General features: G+C 42.2%; 1 protein-coding gene across 1 annotated transcript; it reads left to right on the top strand.

The window, feature by feature from the left end:
* Positions 1–1045: 1045 nt before the first annotated feature.
* Positions 1046–7561, top strand: CDCA7 (cell division cycle associated 7; the record flags this gene model as incomplete). Its single annotated transcript, XM_084288594.1, has 10 exons — positions 1046–1066; positions 1897–2022; positions 2407–2517; positions 3801–4049; positions 4493–4570; positions 5266–5454; positions 5794–5934; positions 6378–6527; positions 7078–7214; positions 7531–7561. The coding sequence occupies 10 exons, from the start codon at positions 1046–1048 to the stop codon at positions 7559–7561; spliced, it is 1233 nt and encodes a 410-aa protein (XP_084144720.1).
* Positions 7562–8242: the final 681 nt, after the last annotated feature.

Genomic DNA, 8242 nt, shown 5'->3' with positions numbered 1-8242 from the left:
CTGTGCGTAGTGGCTGTATTGGATTTAATGTGATACTGCAAATGTCACATAAAATGGTTTACGGTGACTGGAGATTTATTTTCCTCCAGCCTGCCTTCAAGTAACATCTTGTTCTCAGAGTAACACAGCCAACTTTTTTTCCCTAAAATCTTACCGCAGTGCTGTCACTGTCACTTTGCTCCTAATGCTGCACAGCACTGGTGAACCAGCAAATAATCCAGCAGCTATGATGGCAACACAGGAAAGCCTGCATGCTGCCGGCTGGGATTCTGCATGGCCTGCACGCATGTCTGGTGTTTGCCTGCTGGGCTGGGGCTGGGGCTGCAGCTGGAGGGGCCCCAAGGGGCACACAGAGGCTGGGGCTGCGGGGACGTGGGCCCCATCCTTGCTTGGGTGGGGTTGTGGGGCACATGTGGTGAGAACAAGCCTGGCCCTTGAAAACTGGTAGTCGTGTGGTAGTTTATTATTATTATTATTATTATTATTATTATTATTATTATTATTATTATTATTATTATTATTATTATTATTATATCATAATCATCATTTTATTATGGTGTTTTATGATTATTATGGTGTTTTTTATTAACTATTATTATTTTTTTCAGAGAGTGGAGGACAAAAAATACTGCTTTGGCACGTAAACGAAAAAAAAAAAAAAAAAAAAAAAAAAAAAGAGGCGCGGGGACCACGCGGGCCTCCCGGCGCCTCCCCTCTGGCGCACGCCCCCCTCCGCCCGGGAGATTTTCGCGCCACACGGCCAGGTCCTTGCAGCTCCACAAACCCCGCACCTCCAGGGGAAAAAATAAAAAGGGGTGGGGGGATCCCCGCGCAGACCCCTCAGGAAGAACACATTAGAAGAGCGGTGGTTTTCCCCCCGTGGGGGTGCGGGGTCGGTGGCGGGGCGCGCGGTGCCGCGGCGGTGCGGGCTGCATCTGCCAGGACGCGGGCGCCGAGGCGGGAAAGGCGCCGGCAGGCCCCGCCCTCCCCGTCCCCGCCGCTTTGGCGCGAACGTTGAGTTCCCGCCACGCGCCCCACCGCCAGCATGGCTCCGCCGCGCCCGCAGGTGGGGGACGGGACGGGACACGATACGATACGATACGATACGATACGATACGATACAGGGGCCGCGGGGGGGGGCATGGGCATGGGGGGGAGCCGTGGAGGGCGTCCCGCCGCTCCCCGACACGGGGGGACGGCACCGGGAGCGGGACGGGGGGCTGCGGCTGGTTCCTGCGGTGGTAAAGGGCTGGGCTGGGGACGGCTGGTGGGGGTTTGGGTACCCGGGGGGGTGAGCAGCAGGGTGTAGGGGGCCCGGGAAATGAAGAGAGGAAGCCCGACAGACGGGGTGTGCCGTCCTGCAGGGGGAAATTGACGAAGCTGTTTGCAAGAGTCGTATTAAGCCCTTAATTAAGGGGTCTTAGCTAATTCCTTAACAATTACAGCGTGCTTGGTGTGTGCCTTGGTGTGTGTAATAGATCAGAGCAGCTTTCTAGAGAGGCTGCTTGTGTGCGCGGACGTCTTTCCGTCATTGTCTATAATGGCTGTACTTAGACCATGCGGGAAACGTGCACGTAATGAGTGGAGAACAATGTGATTTTTGTGTGGGTTTTCACCTCGTTGCAGTCATAAAAAGTGTTTTTGGATACTGAAAAACACTCATCCATAACAATGACCAGAAATGTGTGAGAGCAGAACCTATTCCCATGTCTAGCTTAGGAAATACTTCTTGTGATGATGATGATGATGATTCTGCTGGTGTGAGATGTTTTGTATAGTGTCCAAGTATGCTAAGAATTCTAAAACGTTGAAGCCTCCTAAGCTTCAGTTTAACGATGTGTCTAAAAGCTTACAGCTGGCTGCCCCTATTAATGCTGTTGTCACTGTTCTTTACAGCGCCGAGGTTGCTGGGGAAGGAGAAACTTCGGGGCATTCCGAAATACGAAACTGATCCCCATGGAAACGTCCTCATCCTCTGATGACAGTTGTGACAGTTTTGGTTCTGATAATTTTGCAAACACGGTAAGTACGGTACCAGAACAAATAAAACTGAATGTGCAGTGCTGGTAAGGACCCGTGTGTTTTGTGCATGATTAAAGCTGTTTGCTCTGCTTACAGTTTTGTATGGTAGTTATAAATCTGTGCTATGTACTGTAATTTAATTTCACTATTTGCTAGTGCTTCTAGGTGGTAATTGTTGGAAGTAGATTAGCTATTTATTCTAGCCTTTGAAATGTCACCTAACCTAACACGCCTGATAATTTGCAACTGCAGTTTTGAAACCACTTGTAAATCCCTTAACTATTTTTTTTTTTTTTACTGAGAAAGCTGTTAGCTTGTATTGCGCTTGTAAGTGTGAATTTTTTTCTGTACAACTAAAGGTAAAGGATATTTTATTCTTCATAGAAATGCAAGTTTAGGTCGGATATTACGGAAGAACTGGCAAAAATCTTTCATGAAGCCTCTGATGATGAATCCTTCTGTGGCTTTTCAGAAAATGAGATTGAAGATGCATTGGTAAGACAGTTGATTTTGGTTGGCCATTTTATATTTGAATCCTTACACATTCTTAATCAAAAAATAATGGCAACTTCAATTATTGTCAGAAAGAGCTGGTTTAATTTAATGTAATATACCATCAGTTTAAGTAGCCATAGTTGCATTTTCTTTTTGTTCTTCAATGCAAAATGTTATGCTAGCTCACAGACTCTAGCAAACCTGCGAAAAATCTCTGTGTACACTGGCATACATTCAGACTGCACTCTTACAGTGTAACAGAAAATGCTGTACTGCTTGAGAGCACTGTAGAAATAGTCATAGGTGGTGACATCCTGACTTCAGTACAAGATCAGGTTTGTAAGTGTTACCATGCTTGGCATAAAATAAGTTTCTGTTTTAACTTTAGAACCTACTGAGGAATAACTAGGTTAGCATGTGATTGAAAGAAGATGTGTACTTGAGTTAATGCACAGCAGTAAGGAGAAGGAATAGGAGACAACACTAGAATAAATATGTGTCGAAAAGGAATCAGTAACTACACCTAAATGAACAACCAGGACCAAATATGTGGTTTAATAAAACCCTGTGTAAATAAGAATTGACAATTGAGACCAATGAAGACCTTTACACCAAAGCAGGTTGTTTATGTCTAGGACCAAAATATGACTGTCTTACCGAGTCTGAAACTACAAGCCTATCACAAAATGGGCTGTTCACTAAAGAAACTATTTCTTGTATTCACCGGACCCTTGATTCTCTTAAAAGTTCCTGTCAAGGTATCAGAACTCAAAGATAAGAAATTTCTGGGGTTTTATTCATCATTATTTCATTGACTAGCGTTAGGAGGAAGTTTTCACTTGCTAGCAATCTCACAGTATCAGTGATAGAAATCCTTCACAGTTTACAAACTCAGTTTTGACCTGTGATGAGAGCTGAGTAATGTTTTTTTTGTTTTGTTTTGTTTTTTAATACAACCAAATACAGTATGCTGAGAAATTGAGCCTTTAAAATGCTATTCTTTCTCAAACTCGCACACTAATTTTCACTGCTAGGCCTGCAAGTGACAGCTTAAAACTTCTGCAAGTGAAGTAAGGGTTTTTTTCTGATGTAGTACAGTGTGGCTTTCCTTGATAACTTTTTGGCTTTTTAAAAATTAAAATACACTAGACCATAGGACCGAAAGCTTAAAAACAGAAATGTATATTTCCTCTTCTACCGACCCTAAACAAAAAAAGGTCAAACTACGTAATTGCAGACCAGCTCACTTGGATTTGTACACTTCTATTCTGATTTGTTAACAGAAACTGGAATCAGATTCAGAGGAGAACGATGGAAGTGCTGAAAGTGAGGTAGCTCAAAGAGCGCAGAAATACCCTGCTCCTCTAAAAGTAGCTATGAAGTTTCCACCTCGAAGATCGGAAAGGAGGAAGGCTGAGATGGAAACTCTTCCTGAAAAGCTGTCTGCTCTGGATTCAGACTCTGATTCTGAAGAAAAGGGCTCTGCATTTTTAGAAAAAAGAGCTTTAAACATCAAGGAAAACAAAGCAATGGTAAGTACTCAGTGTCTCCCCTCCTTTCTCCCATTCACCCCCTGCCTTGATTCTTGGGAACCTCTTTGGTTATTTAGATTAACTCTTAATGTATTCACATAATTCCCATTACAGGAATTTGTATTCCTAATATTTAACTCTGATACTCTGTTTGCTGGCACGTGATAATCCATAGGCTAAGTCCTTTAGTAAAAATTCTAATATTGAAGGCCTATTCCTGTTTAGGCTTGCAGCTTATTAAATTTGATTGTTTTCAAATTACCTGCAGTCTCTAGAACATAAAAATGAGACGTAAAAGTAAAAAGTTGAATGGCCATGCTTCCTGCAAGTAATTGTACTTCAAGCCAATTGCCCTAATCTAACAGTTTGTAGTAGCACATAAACTCCCTTTTAAGGCTGTGTTTCCTTTTTTTTTTTTTTTTTTTTTTTCCTTCTATTGTTAGCTCGCAAAACTAATGGCGGAGCTGCAAAGTGTTTCTGGTATCTTTGGTGGGAGAAGGTCATTGCCAACTGCCAGTCAAGTAAGTATTAACTTTGTGTATTTGCTTTCAGGTTTCTGGGTCTCAAATTCTTGAATTACAAAAAATGACTCTTCATTAAAAGGCTTAATAAACCCTGGACATCAAAGTCCAGATCAGAATTGCACGTCTGCTTTAGTAAACAATACTCATTGTGCAACTCTGTTGATTTGGCACTGTATGAATTAATCCATTCAATTTTATAAAGGCCTAGGTGACTCCGCTGGCCAATAAAACCAAATGAGATGCTATATAAATGCCTATTTATAGAAAGGCTGGAGATAAGGGGGGCGGCCAAAGCCTTGAAGCTCAAGTCTGAATATTCTGTGACTTTGAAGCCATGGAAAAAAAAAAAATGTCCTTGGATTTCATTGCTAGTTTATCTGTGAGCTGCGTGAGGGTGGGAATAACAATAAAGTGCAAACTTCTCATGGACATGGGTTCTGCTGCTGTGTGTGGGAATTACTGTATATCTATCTGCATGGAAACAAACAAGCTGCTTTTGGCTTGTTCTCCACATCTAGCAGTACACTCAAGACGAATTTGCCTAGGACGTTTTTTACCTTCTGTTTTCTGGTGGTGGGGGGAAGAATTCTTCTTTGGGAAAGAAAGAAAGAAAGCAGGCATGTATTTTGGAGACCAAATGCATAGTGGGGACAGGAGCTGTTGCTTAATTAGGGGCTTTTAAATTTTACCAGGGGCCAAAGCGACTTCCAAGACGTTCATTACCTAGAAGTGCATTGAGGAGGAACCCAGATCGAAGTTCTCGACCACACACAAGATCCAGGTCTCTGACTGAAGGTCCTCCTACTCCTTTACCAGAAGAAGAAGATGATGACCGGTACTTCCTAGTAAGAAGAAGAACAATGTCTGATGAATACATGGAGGTAAGTTGAGGTTCTAGTTCTCCAGCAGCAGGTTGCTATTGAAGGTGGTTTTCTATCCTTTCAAGAAAACAGAATTTCATTCAGAGCACCTTATCCTAGATGAATTGCTTCCTCTGTACTCCAGCAGAAATTAAGTAAGCTCCAATGGCATTTCACTTGATCTGTCACCCTTTAGATGCTAAAGCAGCATACATATTGTATGTCTTTGCAAATCTCTCTCTCTCTTTTTTATATAGAAAGATTATTTGAGACTTTAGCATTGATTTGAAGATTTGCTCCTTGTTTGTGTAGAATGTTTGCTGAATCTAATCCTGACAATTTTGTGTCTTCATTATTCAGCATGATGCCCAAACTCCCAGGAGGGGTCACCGTGGTGCCATGGCTCTTCCACACATTGTACGCCCGGTTGAGGAGATAACGGAGGAGGAGCTGAATAACATTTGTGGATCTGCAAGAGAGAAAGTGTATAACAGGGCTATGGTAAGTATATTCTGACTTAGTGAAATGCATACTTCTGTGAAATCATTTGCCTGTTATTCTCTGCTTGTGGTTTAGCATCAAATAGAGCAGTTTCCCTTCTCACTGATAGGAGGGATGTGATTTTGGGGAGAAATATGCCTGAAGTCTTAAAATGTCGTCATCTCTCTTTCACTGAATTTATAGAATGGTCTTTACCAAGCCAGTTGGCTTGCTTTAACCCTGGAACAACCATATTACATAGGCGATACCAGCCTGTGAAAGTGTTTGTTAACAGCCACTGAAGATGTAATGTTAAAACAGGCTCTATTGAAACTTGTGAGATGACTTTCTGTTCCAGGATAAGCACTGCTAACTGCCAAAGACTGTTTATTAATGCTCTCTTCCCCTAACTAGGGAGTTACTTTTAATGTTTTGTTTCCTGAATTGCTTCCCCCATATTGTAGGGATCCACCTGTCATCAGTGTCGACAAAAAACCATAGATACCAAGACAAATTGCCGTAACCCTGATTGCATAGGGGTACGGGGCCAGTTCTGTGGGCCGTGCCTCCGCAATAGGTATGGGGAAGATGTCAGAACAGCGTTGCTGGATCCGGTAAGACAGTTTTGAACATTGGCTTTATTGTGCTTAACTTGAGCAGAAAAGTACATCTGTTACTCATAGCTAAAGAGTTGCTTGCAGTGCTGTGATACATAATGTGTTTTTAATTTGATTCAGTCCTGGTGACAGAAATATTTACTAGTTACGTGGTTCTATTTACAGGAATAAACTATGAGAGCAGAGAAGCTGACAAAATATTCTTATATTTGAGCATCAGAATAGCGTTCTCTATTTTACTTTGCATTAGTGCTTAATGCAGTACAGAGAATTATATTGTGGACAAATTTCATTGCTACTGTGGGCTATGGAAATGGTGCAGGAGTTGAGCAGAGCAGAATGCTGCCTGTGGTTATGTGCAAAGAAGGCAAAGGAGAGTTTAATGCTTTAGAGACTGAAGAGTTTGGACTCTTCTGTACTGGTGACTCTTGCAGCACTGACGGTCAATGTAAAACTAAGTGGAGAGCAGGATCATCTAATTCACAGTTGTGAATCATGTCTGGCATTGCAGCTCAGTTAAAAAGGATGTTGTCTGTCTTTCGTCTAGAACTGGAGGTGCCCACCGTGTCGTGGAATCTGCAACTGTAGCTTCTGCAGACAGAGAGATGGCCGATGTGCTACAGGTGTGCTGGTCTATCTGGCCAAGTACCATGGCTATGACAATGTCCATGCCTACTTGAAAAGGTAAGCATGCTGTTGTGTCAGTGGCATGGTTCTACTCTAGTGGGTTAAGCAGCTGAAAGCTGGGAGAGAACATTCCGTTCAAATCTGTTTGTCAGGTAGATGTCACAAGACTAGTCCACGTTGTCTTTGGAATCTGAGATTTTTCCCACAGGGCTTTTCTGACGTTTGTTCTTAACCAAATCAAGTGGTATATTCACTCTGTCTCTTTGCTTTTAACTTGACCTGTGTTTATTATCATGACCTCCGCTAATGTGTCTAGAAGGTTTCCAAGCAGTGGTTTGCTATAAACTAACTCAAGTTTCTACTTGTCTTTCAGTCTGAAACATGAACTTGGAATGGAAGACTGAAGCTGTGATTGCCTTTAAATTACGTACTCTTTCACCAATGCCATATTATCACCTACTGTGAATCATTTAATCAAATGAGATTACAAAGCCAGTGCCTTTGTTCCCTCCCCTTTGGGGCAAAAATAGTGCATCTCAGTGCAAATCACACTTGGAGAAACTGTTTAATGAGGGGCATTGCCCACAGACCATTGTTTTCTTTTTAAACAACTTTTGCAAAACAGAAAACCAGATAACATCAGTTCTTGCTTTCATGCCAACAATGTGTTTTTTTTTTTTTTTTTTCCTGAAAGAAGATGGGACTTTAAGCCATTGGAGTTCTATTCATGCCATAATCTGTGCTGCAGGTTTATTTATGCTTTGAAGTTGATCACAAAAAGATAGAGATGTTTTGAACATTTCAGGGCATTGTTCCCCACAGAACCAAGCAGGGAAAGGTGTGTGCTTAACTCCTGGCCAACTTGTGCTGCAATAGACTCTTACTGAACATAAATGATCAAATGGAAGCTAACAATTCTCCAAAACAGCAACTCATTCTTAAGTTCAAAAAGGAAGCCCTAAAGGTTGTGGTCGAGCAGTCTCCAAGCATTAACATTTGGTTTTATAGAGTACTTAAAGTGCACATTGGCCATTTTGAAGGAGATTCTTTAGTGAGTGACAAATTGTAGCAGAAGCGACTGGGGG

Source organism: Netta rufina (assembly GCF_964035555.1).
Source record: "Netta rufina genome assembly, chromosome: 6".
NCBI lineage: Eukaryota > Metazoa > Chordata > Aves > Anseriformes > Anatidae > Netta > Netta rufina.
This window is presented reverse-complemented; position numbering and strand designations above follow the sequence as displayed.